The 16,440-nt window shown below is 49.8% G+C and overlaps 1 protein-coding gene across 2 annotated transcripts in view; it reads left to right on the top strand.

Moving 5' to 3' along the window:
* The first annotated feature begins 1,113 nt into the window (after positions 1-1,113).
* Positions 1,114-16,440, top strand: part of Tef (TEF, PAR bZIP transcription factor) — a 23,451-nt gene continuing 8,124 nt past the window's right edge. The window contains exons 1-2 of one of the 2 annotated variants that reach the window (XM_005354484.3): positions 1,114-1,333; positions 13,156-13,473. In XM_005354484.3, the coding sequence (XP_005354541.1) occupies positions 1,231-1,333; positions 13,156-13,473 (421 nt within the window). In that variant the 5' untranslated portion in view covers positions 1,114-1,230. Of the gene's footprint in view, positions 1,334-9,778; positions 10,004-13,155; positions 13,474-16,440 lie in introns of those variants that run through there. The other variant, XM_005354483.2, reaches the window with a different exon arrangement.

Raw genomic sequence — 16,440 nt, 5'->3', positions numbered from 1 at the left:
AAAAAAAAAAAAAAAACAAAAAAAAGACTTGGGGCAGAAGCCAGCAGAGGCACTGGGAGCATTTCCGACTGTATAAAATGTGATTCTGGAGAGCAGCCAAGGATCTTGGTGGAGATCAGCCACGGGACACAAACCAAGAGCCTCGGAAGCAGGCCTGAAGAGGAGTTACTGGTTGACTTTTGGAGTTGAGCCCCAGAATCACTTTCTGGCTTGTTCAAGACTACACAATCCGGCATCTCTGCCTAAATCTGACCCTGTGGTATCACTCTTGGGAGGATGAAGCTATATATACAAGTCCTTGACTTCACCCACACACAATCAATGTCCTGAGATCACAGTGGACCTGTGGGAAAAGAAAGGGTCTATGGTAGGTGGCCAACTGCCACTTAAAGGACAAAGAAGCAAGGTAGTCAGTCACTCAGGACAAGCCTGAGCCAAGTTGGCAGAGATGTCCCCTTTCAGTAGTGCCCATGCTGTCAACCATCCTAGGGACCTACCTTCCCCTTCTCTCCTTTTTGAAAGACCAAAGAGATTTGGAGAACAGGCTTCAAGTTCTACAGATAGTCTAAAGGCCCAAATAAACGTACATGTCTATACATGGCTTGTGCGCATGGCACATATACATTCAAACATGCCCAACTCCTTGAGGCTTACAAGCTCCCATGTGAAGGCATGGTGTCACTACAGTATCTTTTGTGCTGAGCTGCCTGGGGTGCTGGTCTTGTCTGTCATCCTTTTTTCCTGCCACCTCTGATCCCAGCCCAGGACAATTACCACAGTGTGCCCTGTTCTCCACTTTACCTGGGCCTCCAGGCCTCCCCCACCCCTCAGCTCCTTCTATGTGCCTGTGCTCACTTGCTGTGGGCGTGGAGCTCTGCTCACCTTCTCATCAGGCAGCCCTGGTTATGGCTCCCAGACTGGGGGAGAACTTCCCTTTGCAAAGTTAGATAACAGGCCAGGTTCTCTGTCAGAGGATTGGCGCGGTAGCTCCACGTGCTGCAGCTGGCGCAGGGCCAGGCCCGCCCTGCCAAGCAGCGGGAAGGAAAGGCCTGGCTGCAGCCGGAGCTGGCAGGTGGCCGAGCTGGGGGTGGACAGGCGGGCTGGGGTTGGGGCTGCCCATTGGCTGCCTCAGGCTCACACCCCGCCTGCCTCCCTAGCCTGTGGCTCCCTAGCCAGCCCCTGTCTCTCCAGCTGCTTCTAAACTCAGGAGCAAGCACCTCCTGCTGGGCCATGTCGAGCTGCAACCAGATTGGAGTGGCCCCTGCCATGGACATGCCTGAGGTCCTCAAGTCCCTGCTGGAACACTCGTTGTCTTGGCCAGAGAAGAGGACAGGTAGGAACACAGGTGATCTATACTGGCAAGGTATTTAAGTGTCCAAGGGGTGGGAGCAGGGCACCGGGACAGTAGCAAGATGGGTGAAGAAGGGCTGCAATGCAGAGAAGGACCCCCGGTGTGTGTATGCCACATCAGTTTTGGGGCTGCCCCCCATACCTACTGGCTTTGGGCTCTATGGACAGTGTGCAGCTCCTGATAGGTGCTGTGCTCACATGGGACAGGGACAGGACTAGAGCGCCTGAAGGAATCTAACTGGAAGCTGATTACTTCTTAAGCTCCCTCCCTCTGCACATTGGGGGCGAGCAGAGGAGTGGCAAAGCCAGTAGATTTGGGCAGCAGCCGTGTCTGGAGAAGGCTCTCTGCGCCTGCCACTTGCTCACTGCTGTAGGGCTGAACTCATGGATGGGATGCAAGCTGGTTATGTAACAGAACCACAAGCCACACGTTCCTAGGATACCACAGGCAACCCCAGGGCTAGGGACAAGCAGAATGGAGTGCATGGCGGAGGTGCAGAGAGGGGCAGCTTGGGTAGCCAATACCAGGTATATCACACATCTTTCCTGGGAAAGTTAAAGGCTCGAACTGCTTAGCTTTGGGGAGTTGGGAAACCAACTTGGGTACTCTCTCCTGATATTTATGTTACAAAATTTCTCAGATTCACCCTAGGTTCTTACTACATTTTCTGGTGGTGCTGGGGATTGACCCTAGGCCTTTTGAATGCTAAGCACAAGCTTTGCTGCGGAGCTGTACAATCAACCCCCCTCGCTGCCTTTAGAGAAGACCACCCCGTCTCTGCTGCCAGGGGACAGGAGGTCAGGCATCTGCCTCATTCTGTGCTGGCATCTGATACATGTCATCAACCTGGTATCCTTGCAGGTCTTCTTCCTGGGTGCTCTCCAAACTTTGGAGCCAGAGGACAGCCCCTGGTTCCTTTCACCTGCTGGAGCCAGGAATGGGCTTAATTTTGTTAACTAGGGGGAGGCAGGACAGAGGCTCTGATGCTGGGAAATGCTATCTGAGGTAGAGGGTTTCCCCGGAGCTTATGGCAAGGTCCTCAGAGAGCTCCTTAGACTTAGACTACAGCGTCTTTCTTTCTTTCTCTCTCTTTCTTTTTTTTTTTTTTTTTTTTTTTTTTTTTTTTTTTTTTTTTTTTTTTTTTTTTTTGAGCAGAGTTTCTTTGTGCAGCCTTGGCTGTCCTGGAACTCCCTCTGTAGACCAGGCTGGCCTTGAACTCACAGAGATCTGCCTGACTCTGCATCCCGAGTGCTGAGATTAAAGGCACGCACTACCATGCAGTTTCTAATGCTGAGGCAGTTAGACACGCTCCTAGACAGGCATCAGAGAAGGTGTTCCTGCATCCAATTGCACAAAGGACACCGGCAGCTGACCAGAAGTCCATATTCTGACATACGCCTGGGAGAACCCCTGACAGATGAGCCTTAGCTCCATATTTACAGCTTTCTGCCATCTCTGGGTGGCCTTTGTAGATAGGCCCAGCTGGAAGGCTTTCTGAAGTGAGAGCGGAGCATTTCCATGTCTGCAGGTGCTAGAGAAGATGGTGCAGCACCCTCATGACCCCACCCAGCTGTCCCAAGATGCCTGTTGGACTGCAGACAGGGTCAACTCACAGATAGGCAGGGAAATTTCTCAGGGTGGACCCAGGGCACTGTTCTTTGCGTGAGACTAACAATGCCTCCTCCAAAGTGTGGTAACAACTGTTAGTCACTGGCTCCCAGCTGTTATGTAGAGCCCTGGCAAAGCTGAAAATTCCCCGTCCTTCATGGGCAGTCAGGGCCCACACTTAGCAGAGACTTGCCCAAGGATTTAGGCAGAGCTTTGCCAAGATCGGGTAAGTTCCGCCTGAGGACTAGTTAGCCCGTTTAGCATTGTCTTAGGCTGGAGTCTGGTTACTTCATGTGGCACTGACAGCAGCATGTGGCTAACTGGGGAAAAATTAAGGGGAAAGTGGGGGGAGCCAATTATGTCACATTACTACCTATAGTCACTACACCCCAAAGCTCCTGGACTTCTTAAACCACTAAATGTCCACCCAAACAAGTAAGTGCATGCCCACCACGCTGAACCAGAGGCTCAGCAGTCTTGTGACGAGCTTTACAAGTTTCTGTTGTGGTCGTTTTTCCCCATTTCCCATCACTGCTTTGGCCTCTGTGGGAGTCGGCAGAGCCAGCAGCTTGCCCTTCACCTCCATGAAAGAGGTGGGTTTCTCTGGAGGAGCCTGCAGACCTTCCTTTCCCTTTTTTCCCTCTAGCCCAGACATTGCAGCACGGCCAAGTCACATGCAGGGTGTAGCTACGTTCCAGTGGGAAGGAATTTCCACAAGAGCAGTGCAGAGTGTGAGAAATTCCAGGTGTGCCCTAGAGATTGTTCTCCCTGCAGCTGCATGCTCAATTTTCTAGTTCAAAGACGCTTCCAAAATTCACATGGAGCCCCACTGGCAGCTCCAGGGCCTGTTGCAGCCTGCACAAACTTCTGCCTCTCCCTGGTCCCCAAGTAGGTAAGCTTTCCTGATCAGTACTGACCAGACTTGAGACTCCCTTGGTTGCTTGGTGGTCCTTACTCTGAGCCACAATTCAACCAGCTTCCCTACAGACTAGGAAATCCATGAGCAAAGGATGGATCCATGCGCCAAGCTCTGCCTCAGTTTCTCCCCTCTGAACCTGTAAAATCCATCTTTCCTGTCTCTGCTCTTGTGCTTTCCCCAAAGATTCTCTTTCAGGGCTCTCTCCATCTGCTTCTTTCTTCTTCAGTCTCTTGAAAAATCTTGAGTCTAAATCATCCAGCTAGCTTTTGACTACCTACCTTTCCTCACCCACAGGGCCTAGGCTGTGCTCACTGCACCCTAACCCACCTTTTGTCTTCTCCACGTATCCAGGCCTCCATTTACAGGAGCCAGACATGCTTTAAAGTCAAACTCGCTCTTCACTTTGAGCTGGGCAGGAAGGGATACTCCTGGACAAGGCAGAAAAGGCAAAGCCTTAAAATCAGGGTCAGGATATGATCCTTGGCTCTGCTGCCCAGAAGAGCCTAGCCTTAAGAAAAGACGAGGAATACCTATTCCACAGGCTCGTTGCCAGGACTAAATGTGCTATCCCATATGGAAGTGTTTCAAACTGTGACACACCATGCTGTTTTCTCTGAAGGGCCAAGAGCAGCATGGCTGACTTGGTGTTTGTTCTTTCCACTTATAATCTGACCCTTCTTCCTTCCTACATTGGCAATCTGACCCTCATTTCCTTGTTTTCACCTTCCTTTGAAGAACTGGATGTTATGAGATTGTGCATACACAGAGCTGTTTCCTTGGAAGTGTGTGGTGAGACTCCTGAGGCATGATACCATCCACCCTACAGGACAGGACAATATCTTAGAGGCACTTGCTGGAGTACAACAAAAGGGTACAGCGAAGGGACTTACTCCAGTCCTCTTGGTGAACTGAAGTAAACAGGCTGCAGGTGGACTACATGCAGCCTGGACTGACCCAAACTTGGTCTTAGTAGAGATCTATATGGGGACTCACACAGCTTGGGGAACCAGAAAAAGTGTGTTTGCTCAGGATGGAGAAGATGGCATAGGGCTGTCTAGGTGCTGGATATATTCTGAGTCATCATTCCTCATTTCAGCTTGCTCAGGGATGCATCTTTCTCATTCTTTTAGTGAAGCATGAACTCAGAGAGCTTGGCCACCTCAGGGCAAATAGGTGAGTGGCCCTTTCCTTCCTCCTGAGAATCCCAGGGTCTTGTTCTCCGCTCCACCCTACCACCATTACAAACATGAAAAACTCATCTTCATCAAGTCCCAGCTACTGGTGGCGGTGTCATAAGGTGCCCTTTCCAGGTGGCTTTGAATCTGGTCAACCCCAAGTGAGGCTGCTAAAGGACTGACTGGTGCATGTGCCATCCACTCCTGCATCACTGTGTGCAGCAGCATTGCAAGGGGGTCCGGTTTTCCATTCTACCAATGAGAACACTGATGATCCAGGATGGGAGGGCCACACAGCTGTCAGTGAGGTCACTCAGCTTCTGTTCCAGGCTCATGCCTAGCCATAGAATTCCCCGATCTCTGAAACCATGTGGTGTTTCTTGGTCATTCTGTTATTCATTACTAGCTTAGTGAGTATTTGCTATGCTTTGGCTCAGGCGTAGATGAGACAACAGTGTCTTTGCCCAACTCCAGCTGCCAACCCAGTGAGGAAATACAGCAATCATGGGTCCAGTTGCCCTGGCCAAGGGTGACACCTCAGCTAAGACCTGGAAAGTGAGGCGGAGCTAACTATGTGAAGAGCTTTCATGCTGTGGGGAAAGCACCACAAAGGCTCTCCATTTGCACAATGAAAGGGCACTGGTGCCAGCCACAGAAGGTGGGCCACGGGGGAGATAAACACGAGTGAGGTTGGAAAGATCCCAAGGACAAGACTTCAGATGCCGGGCCATGAAGCCTGCACCAGCTTCTGCATCAGCAACAGGACGTCAGCTAGGGAAAGCCGACTGTCAGGCGGGGGTGGGTCAGACACTGCAATGGGCTAGTTGTGGTGGGAGGAGGTCTTCTTCATGGTCATGGTACTCTTGGGACAGCTCATCTGTTATCCAAACCCTGGGAGTGTGCAAAACACAAACCAAATAGGAAACTAGGACTCTTGGGAGTATTGAAGGGGAGAGGCAAGAATTTACAAAGAGGCTCCACCCTCCACTTCTACCCTAGAGCACATTGAGACCAAAGTACAAAGCACAGAACCACATTTTCCTGGCCACAGGTATGTGGGCTACAAAAGAGTTGCTGGCAGGACTAATCCTGGGGACTTGCTGAAAGAATGGCTCATGCTCGTTCTTCCAGATTCCAGCGGAAGTCAAATACACGACTGTTAGCTCATATTAATAACACACCACAAATGTATAAGATTTGGCTCTAAGAAGTTTTAACCTTCTTACCAACTCCAAGCAAGGAAAGCAAGCCAATAAGTATTTATTACTACTCTGAACAAAGCATTGTGCTTGCCAGCAGTTAGTATTGGGACAGTGAGTTTTGACTTTCTAGAACTCGGTGAAAGTCTTACTATCAGCCTGCTTTTGCTCATTCCTGGTTCCTGTGCCATCTGTCAGTCCTAGATGCACCACCAGGATTAACAACCAGAGTTTTATTCCCTGGAACCCATGGTAAAGGAGAGAACCAACTCCCAAAGGTTGTTCTCTAACCTCCAAACCTGTGCCATGGCACTTGTGTGCACACACACATACACACACAATAAATGGGTGATTTATTAATTAATAAGCTATTATTAGAGCATACTTGTCTAGCATGCACAAAGCCTGGGTTTGATCTCCTATACTCTATAAAATGTTGGTGATGGCGCATGCCTATAATCCCACACACCACACAAAGGTGGTAGCATGATACAGGAGGTGATGGCAAGAGAACCTCCTGTATCATCCTCATCTACATATCAAGTTTGAAGTTAGCCTGGAGTACCTGAGACCCTATCTCCAATATTTATCGATACAGGATACTATGATGCCACACATCATACCTCTCTCTCTCTCTCTCTCTCTCTTTTCTTCCTCCTTCTTTCCTTCCTTCTTCCTTCCTTTCTTAAGACAAGACTCTCACTATGTAGCCCTGGCTGTCCTGAAACTCACTCTGTAGACCAGGCTGTTTTGGAATTCACAGAGATCCACCTGCCTCTGCCTCCCAAATTCTGGGATTAAAGGTGTGCACTACCACACCCAGCTACCACATACTTTTAAAGTTTAACCAGGCACTGACACACTCTTCTTAGGTAGTCTATTTCTTTAGAAGGCTCACACACTATGGCAATTAGCAAATTACTTTGCACAACACTATTCCTCTTCTGTGAGAAGAGGCAAGGTCACAGTTATGGCCATAGCAATGACAGGAGAGGGCAGTAGAGAAATGCAGCTGGGGTTCGTGAGGTCAGCTGGAGAAGGAAGACAAAGTAATGTCTCTGCCTTCAGGACAGTGTTGACTGCTGCAATCCCCACAGCTAGTGAGAAGGCGCTGCAGGGCCCTTAAGGCTCCTGAGTTGGTTATCTGGGGGAAACGCCTCTCTGAAGTGTCAGTAGAGGGAAGACTGAATGCTACCTCAGTTTCTGAAGCTTCCGCCTGTTACCTTCATGCATTCTAGTCACTGGCCTATTAGGTGAGCTGTTCCAGGCTGGCTGGCTGATGGGTGCAACAGTCACCATCCATCTGGGGGGTGGGTAACCATAGCTAAAAAGAGACGGGGTGGATAAGGAAAAGGAGGGGGAGGGAGAGAGGACAGAAAGAGGAGTGGAAATCTTTCCTTCTCCCGACCTGTCATCTTTGTTATAAGCAGATAACTTGCCACTCTATCTACCACGTTAGGGATTGTTATTTTTCCCCTCTCAATAATATAATATTTAGTCATGAAAATATACATTTAAGTCTAGTCTAGCAATCTCCTCTATAACCAAACGAGCTGGAGGACCGGTTTTCTTTTTACAAATCTTATGCTATATTTTGCTGTGTGTATGCGCACGGGAACTGTGCTCATGGAGGTCAGAAGACATTCTGTGAGAGTTATGGCACCAGGGAGTGAACTCTGGCTGTCACACTTGGCAGCAATCACCTTTACCCCAAGAGCCATCTTACTCCCCGAGTTTTTCTTTACAGCGTGTCGTATGTTGTTTGTTTTCGTGGAGCTGCTCTTTTAAATTTGTTTCTAGGTCAGTTTCTCCTAAAGATCTAGACACACATATAATTCCCGCTAATAATTCTGCAAAACATGGCTTTTCTATGTAGTTCCCTTTTTCCACGCTGGATTTATATCCATCAATTTTAATTAAGTTAGGCAAAGTATTTATACTACAGGCCAGATCCTGCCTTATCCCCCTCTGGCATAGGGAGAGAAAGGAAACAATGGTCTGGAGGCATCAGACCTCTAACTAGAGTGGCAGCAACAACTTGAATTTGAGATTTGAAGTCCTTCAAGTCTTTTCCTTCAGGCCTACTCAGCTACTCAATTTCCTTTTCCTCAAGTCCCAGCAAAATTCGAATTCCAGGCGCTTTCAGCTGTCTGCTGCTGCGTTCTGGTTCTGCACCTACCGCAGGAACCACAGGCGGCATTTCTGCCAGAAGCCGGCTCCTCCCTCAGAGGCAGGGAGCCATGGGAGGGACACAGTATAAACAGGCCAAGTCCCTGCCCCTCTGGGACCTTAATCCCAGAGCGTCTAGTATTGTCTGGGCTTGAAGCCGAGCGTGACTTGTACTGCAAAGAGGCACAAAGTTCCGCGAGCCGCCTTGAAGGTCTATTCACCCTTTTCACGACTTACAGGGTTCCTAAGGAACCCAGAAAGCCTCGATATTTTTGTTAAGAAGTTGGTCTCCCACAAAATGCAAGACAGGTAGTTTCTGGTTTGTTTTGATTCTGAGAAAGTTAAAATTTAATACTAAGAAAGGGAAACCCTAGCTGTAAAAGAGAATTTGGGGGTGTCCCAAACTGTGTTGACTGTCTAGTTTAATGTTGAATGTTAAGACTGAGGTGGAGAAAGTAGTATTCCCAAGGTCGCAAGCGAGCAGCTAGCAGTACGGAAGTACGCCCCAGACCCTTTTTCGTGGCTAGGTCTCAAGAATGCGCTTTCCGTGTTAGTGCTTATCCCGCAGCCACGCCTGCTCCCAAACCCCAGATCAGCGGGAACTTGACACCCGCTTGAGCGGCCGGGCCTGGAACCAGCCTGCTCTCCGCCAACCTCGGGGGCGCGTGGGAGGAGAGCTGGCGGGGTACCCACGTCCCAGTCCCCGGACCCGGGCAGAGTCCGCCGACCAACAGACCAGACCAGGCCAGGCCAAGCAAGGCCAGGCCCAGCCCCGCCCCGCCCCGCCCCTCCGCGCCGCAGCCGCACGTGCACAGCCTCGTGCAACCGCGCCGGCCCCGCCCCCTTGGCCCATTGGCTGACGTGCGCCTTCCCCTCGCCGCCCCGCCCCTCGCGGGACGCCTCGGCTGCCGCTCCACGTGACCCTCGGGGTTGGGCCTTGGCGTCCAGTCCCGCCTCCCTCCGGGGTGGCTTCTCCAAGGGAAGGAGGAAGAGGAAGCCGCGATGGACTGGGAGGAAACTTGGGAGTCACGAAAGTGGTGGCTAAGAGGACACGACTGACCAAAACGAAGCGAGGCACTCCACGGAAGGGCAAGATGTTCCCGGGCGGGCGAGGGGGACGCTCCTCACCTGGCCCCGCACGTGTCGAGCGCGTTTGGCCACCCCAGCCAATCCCGGCTCGAGCAGCTGTGCCCGCCCTCTCGCAGAGCACACCAATCGGAAGCCACGCTCCGGGACCGCTGTCCTGGTCTCATGAATAATGAATGAGACGGGACCCGTCCGCGGGCCGGGCGGGGACGGAGGGAGGCGGGGGTGAGGTGGCGCGTCTGCGCAGTGCTGCCCGTGTCAGCGGCTGCGGCGGGTCGAGCCGCTCCGGCCCATCTCGGGGTGCGGGCGGGGGAGGCGAGGCGCAGGAGCGGGGCTCAGGGCACGATGTCCGACGCAGGCGGCGGGAAGAAGCCGCCTGTGGAGCCGCAGGCGGGGCCGGGCCCGGGGCGTGCTGCTGGGGAACGGGGCCTGTCGGGCTCCTTCCCGCTGGTCCTGAAGAAGCTGATGGAGAACCCCCCGCGCGAGACGCGCCTCGGTGAGGGGGGGCGGCTCGCGCGTGTCTGGGGGCGGGGTTTCTGCAAGGGCGGGGCCTTGTGGGGGCGGGGCGGGTCCGGTCAGAGGTCAGGGTGAAGTGGTCCAGCGTAGGGGGGTTATGCGGGCCGGGAGATGACTAGGGACCTGCCGGGCTAGGCCTGTGGATGCGAGAGAAAGTCAGGGGGCTCTCTGGAAAGGACAGGTCAATGGAACTTTGCAAGAAAGCAGCCACTTAGCTGGGGCTGCAGCGGGGCTGCCTGCATCCAGATCCTAGGGAGCCACTTGCCTAAAATGCCGGTTCCTGGGCCTCTCCCAGCCTGCGGATCCCGAGACAGAAGCTTGTATTTTAAGACGCACCCCACTGCACCACAGTGGGTGCAGAGCCCACTACCAAAGTTTGAGAAGCACCGATCAGTGTAGCAGATGGCCTTTTATGTCTTCGGCCCGTCCTGGAGGAGAATGATTCTTCCTCTCCGGGAGTGGACATTGAGCAAGTCCACTGTGCTGCTTTACTGGAACTGTGTCCCTGGGCGGCTGCTGAGGTACAGACGGAGGAGGTGGTGTGGAGTGACTGTCCGTGGTGTCTTTAAGGGGATGAAGGATGGGTAAAAGTGGGCCGGGGATGAGCATTAGAATGCCGCCACTGAGGGTGCTTCACCTGGTTAGCAATGGCAGGAGCGGCTTCATAGTATTGCCCAGGCCACAAGGGTCCCTGGGGCTTTGTGTGGAAGGCAGGCTTGACCTGGAATTTGGCCTGGAAGAGCAGTAGGACCGCCACCTATCGTAGGGTTTTAGGTGCCTTCAGGTGTGCTTTCCGGCCGAGACCTTCGAATTCTCCAGAGCTGAGTGTAATTAGGGTATATGGGAAGAGATAGGCGCTGTATGGATTGCCTGCACTGACAAACTCATTTCCCCTCCTGAAATGCCATTTCTCTTTTCCTGGGTGTGTTCCGGGGCTGCTGTGCTTCTGGTTGTCACTGGTGGGTTATAAATAGCTTCCGCTCATCAGGTGAGGCTGGGTTCTCGCCTCCTGCTTCAGGACCTCATGTGCACAAACCTTTTTGTTTGTTTGGAGAGATGCTCTGCTCCAGATCTGAGAGGAAGACAAAGGGCAGGCTGGTGCTCACATCTGGCAGCTCTTGTTAAGGTTACAGTGATGAGCAGTCCTAGTGATTTTACCTGACGTTTGCACATGCTCGCAAACATCTTGACACAGTCTTGTCTTGTTTAGCTTATTATCTACACTTTGCAGGCGAAGAAGTTAAGGCTCTTGAGAGGTGGCTCTGCTTCCTCAAGGTCACGTGGGTGGGCCTTTGGCTCTTGATTTGGTGCTCTTTCTGCCGTCTCAAGCTGACAAACACTGGTGTCAGTCCCTGTGATTTAAGCGCTGGGCACGTCAGGCATTTACCTTTTACAGTTAATTTAAAATTTCACCTTACAAACACTGAGTTAAAATAAATAGCCTGACTGATTGTAGTGGTGCCTGCTTTGTAACCCCAGCACTGGAGATGTAGAGGTGGGGGTCACTGGTTCAAGGTCATCCTCTGCCGCACATCAGTTTTGAAGTCAGCCTGGGTTTCATGGGACCCTGTCTGAGAAAAACCAGGGAAAAAATAATAGTTTCAATTGCTTTGGTCAGGCAAAATGTGGAACTTCCTGTTGCTTGTCCTTCTGTAAGGCTACTTTTTTATTTCCTTCCTTCTTTTACCTCTTTTGATCCTCAGTGACCCCACCCAACTGGTCCAGTCATTTCTGAACAGAATGTGGAGTCAGAGACAAGCGGTGAAGCCATCTGGCCCACCCAAGCACACAGGCTGGGAATTTCTTTGCTTCCCAGTTGTTTTTAAATCAAAGCCTGGTTTTTTGTTTTGTTTTGTTTTGTTTTTTTAAAAAAAAAGCGGTTGTAGAAATTCAAGTTAAACCATATTAGAAGCTACGAACATGTTCTGTTTGTGAGAACCTCCACCTCACTGAGTCTGGTCATTTTTATTGGACTAATAGGCTAATAGACTGCCTTTTAGCTGTCTGGTCTTGGGGCCCAAGCATGACTGCTTTATCTCCAGTATAATAATATTTGATTTCTCTCTCTCTCTCTCTCCCTCCCTCCCTCCCTCCCTCCCTCCCCCTCTCTTTCTCTTTTTATTTCTAAATCCAGAGTTCAAAGTTGTCTCCCTCAATTTTGAAAACCCAGCATGAATTTGTCAGGATTTTATCCCCCACATCTCTGATTCCCCTCCTTGTCACTTTGATTTCCTTCTCATCACGTTTCTCTGGTATTTTTTTCTTGATTGAGCTCTCTTGGATATCCATGTGCATAACCTCTGACTAAGACAGGTGGGGTTTGATCTTCACTAATTGATTAGCGTCACTTTAAATAGGAACAGTTTTCCTTCTCCATCTCCACCCCTCTCCATCCTCCCAGGAATCCTGCCTCCACTCTTTCTACTATTCAGGGGTAAAGGCCTTTTGAACTGGTTGCTCTCAGTGACTATACGTGAAGCCCATGTGTCTAAAAATCCAGTACTCTCCAGTCATTATATAGGTTCCCATAGCCACTGTGTGCTTAGCCTTTTCGCTGGCTCCTGAAATCTAGAGCTGAACCAGACATAGTCCCCACCCTCGGTGAGCTCCCTGCAATGTGTACTGGGTACTACATACTCAATAGAAGTCATCTTATATTTATTGACAGTGAAAACCACTGAGGCTCAGGTTAAATAACATGAATCAGGTCGCCTGTCACACAAGAGACATAACTAGAGAGAATGGGACAGAACCCAGAAGTTATTGGCTAGACCGCCTTCAGCCCTTTCCACACTAAGATATCAGGAAAGGTCAGAAACACCACTTCCTTCCATGTAGCCTCTGCTACAGATGCCTTGCCCACAGCCTACTCTGCAGTAACTCTGGGACCACCTCAAGCCCTGGAGTATGCCACTAGCATTCCAGAAAGGCCACCCCCAAAGGAGACCAGCCTGCCTGGTTCACACACCAGGTTATAATGGGAAGACAGAATGTTCTCTTGAAACATGTATATGAGATGGGGATTTAAACAGGCCTCTGAGAGAGATGGGGCTTCTCTGAGGCTCTCTGCCCCCCTCCTGGGATGAGGTAGTTACTCTTTTATGTGTGTCTCATCATAGACTTTGTTTGCAGATAAGGAAAAGGGGAAGGAAAAACTGGAGGAGGACGAGTCGGCAGCAGCCAGTACCATGGCCGTCTCTGCCTCCCTCATGCCGCCCATCTGGGACAAGACCATCCCCTATGATGGCGAGTCTTTCCACCTGGAGTACATGGACCTGGATGAGTTCCTGCTGGAGAATGGCATCCCTGCCAGCCCAACCCACCTGGCCCAGAACCTGCTGCTGCCTGTGGCAGAGCTTGAAGGGAAGGAGTCTGCCAGCTCTTCCACAGCATCTCCACCGTCCTCCTCTACTGCCGTCTTTCAGCCCTCGGAAACCGTGTCCAGCACAGGTTGGTGACAGTCTCTCCCACTGAGCTCTGCTATGTCCACATTCCCTGTGTGCTCTTTTTCCTGAAGCAGGTCCTGATGGGCTACAGATTAGAGGGACCCTCTGTTCCAGAGTCTTCAGTACTGTCTATAAGGCTGGGGATAAAACAGTTAGGCCTGACGAGTTGATCTTCCTCTGCTGGGGCACTGCACATGCTCAGGACGGTGGAATGAGCTCCCAGGCTGCAACTTGTAGAAGAGAAATCCTGCTCTGCATTTGATTCAGTTCTTTTATGGCAACGGGGTTTTGGTCACAGATTCTTGCAAAGTTTAGGCAGTGTTTTTAAACACCACTGTCATTGACATTCTGACTGTAAGTGCAAACATATTCTAGGATTGATTCTATGCCAGACATTAACAAAAGTCATCGAGATGATCTTATGAGATTATTTGTACTATCATCCCTGTTTTGTAGACTGAGGCACAGGGAAAGTAAGAAACTTTCCCAAGTCACCGAGCTGATAGGACTGAAGTAGTAGCACTTGAACTCAGGGTGCTTGTGTGTATAGGCAGGTGCCACTTAGGCGCTAGCACAAATGCCATTCCCACTGCTCCAAGATTATCTTCAGGATCTAAGACATCTTTTACTGTTTTGGCCTGGGGGTTGATTTTTTTGGTTTGTGTTTTCATGTGTGAACATAAATCCATCAGGAAAGATGTGTCCTGTTTCAGAAGCTACCCAGAGTTTCTGTAGCCTCAGAGACATGATGACACATGTCTCCTGGTACCCACACCATGAAATTCTCATGGTATGTTTCTGTTTAACTTTTCGAAAAAAGAATTTTTTTCAAATAAAATTTAAAAAGTAAGAGGTTGGAGTATATATATCACTGTTAGATCCTTTTATTGTGTACCTGAAGTATTAATATCCTCTTTTTAGATTTATTACTTTAGTTATGGGAGGCAGGTGTGTGCACATGAGTGCAGTGCTTGTGGGGCCTTAGGAAAGAGCACTGCATTCTCGGAGCTTGAATTACAGGATGTTGTATGTTGTGTTGATATGGTGGGAACTGAGCTCAGGTCAGCTTCCAAAGCAGCACATGTTGTAGGCACTGTATCTCTGCGGCCCCAGTGCAAGAGTCAAAAAGAAAAAATCAGATTCAGTGTCATAGACCTGCAATCCTTGTTCCTCAGAAGGCTGAAGCAGGAGGATCACAAGTTCAAAGCTAGTCTGGATAACATACTGAGACCCCCATTTTAAAAAATAAAAAAGAGGGGCCAAAGATGCTTTGACCAAAGATAGCAGCGGAGTGGGAGTGCTTGTTTAGCATGTACTTGGGTTCTGGACTGGAGAGATGGTTCAGTGGTTAAAAGTGCTGGCTATTCTTCAGAGGATCCAGGTTTAATTCCCAGCACCCACATGGCAGTTCATAGCTGTCTGTAACTCCAGACCCAGGAGATCTGACACCCTTTTCTGGTGTCTGTGAATACCAGGTATAAATGTCATATGTAGACAAATATGCATACACATAAATTTTTTTTGTTTTTTTTTTGTTTGTTTGTTTTTCGAGACAGGGTTTCTCTGTGGTTTTTGGAGCCTGTCCTGGAACTAGCTCTTGTAGACCAGGCTGGTCTCGAACTCACAGAGATCCGCCTGCCTCTGCCTCCCGAGTGCTGGGATTAAAGGCGTGCGCCACCACCGCCCGGCTCATAAAATATTTTTTAAGAGCCTTGAGTTTCTTTCCCAGCACTGCAAAATAAATTTAATTAATTAAATAAAAATTAAAGATAGAGGAAATGGGTGGGAAAGATGGCTCAGCCACTAAGAGCACTTATTGTGCTGGGCGGTGGTGGCGCACACCTTTAGTCCCAGCACTTGGGAAGCAGAGGCTGGTGGATCTCTGTGAGTTCGAGGCCAGCCTGGTCTACAGAGTGAGTTCCAGAACAGGCTCCAAAGCTACATAGAGAAAGAAACCCTGTCTCAAAAAAAAAAAAAAAAAAAAACAGAAAACACTTACTGTTCATGCAGAGGACCTGAATTTGTTTCCCGTCACACACATCGTGGCTCGTAACCATCTAGAACACCAGTTCCAAGGGATCCAACAGGCATTTCACATAGAGTAAAAATGTCTGTCTCACAACCATGAGCTTCTTAGCACAATGTAGACACGGCAGTGCTGGGGAATTAGATACTGCACTGGCCAGTCAGCCAACCTGCCTAGCCAAATCAGTAAGCTCCAAGTTCAGTGAAAGACCCCGTTCACCAAAAATAAGATAGAGTGGATTGGTAAGATGGCTCAGCACAGAATGGAATGCTGGGACTCAAACTTGTGTCCACCAAATGTGTAGAGATCAGAGGACAACAGAGCCCAGGATCCATATAGTGGAAGGGGACAATCAATTCCTGGAAGTTGTCCTCTGACCTGCACACATGCATGTGATAGACATGCAGATGCACACACTTACAAATAAATAAAACAATTGAAAAGTTAAATTAAAAAGGTGGAGTGATGGAGACCACTCAACATTAACTTCTGGCCTTGTACATTCACACATATACACTTAGAGCTGCACGTATGTACATCACAGTAAAATTTTTAAAGATATTTTACATGTGGAATTGACCCATAAATTGTGTCAATTAAAGATAGGGAAATGGGTTGGAGAAGTGACAGCCATTAAGATCACTTACTTATTGTTCATGCAGAAGACATGAGCTTTGTTCCTAACACCAACATTATGGCTCGCAGCTATCCATAAGACCAGTTCCAAGGGACCCAGCAGGCATGCACATGGTGTAAATAACATGCATGCAAGTAAATCACAGACCTGCCTGCCTTTTTGTCCTGATGCCACCATGCCCACCCTAAGGAAGGATTTTTTTCTTTATGTGCATTGGTGTTTTTGCTTGCATGTGTGTCTGTGTGAAGGTGTCAGAATTCCTAGAGTTGAGCCGGGCGGTGGTGGCGCACGCCTGTAATCCCAGCACT

Source organism: Microtus ochrogaster, chromosome 15 (assembly GCF_000317375.1).
Source record: "Microtus ochrogaster isolate Prairie Vole_2 chromosome 15, MicOch1.0, whole genome shotgun sequence".
NCBI classification, from domain to species: Eukaryota; Metazoa; Chordata; class Mammalia; order Rodentia; family Cricetidae; genus Microtus; species Microtus ochrogaster.
Note: the sequence above shows the minus strand (reverse complement) of the source record. Positions and strands in the feature narration are given on the sequence as shown.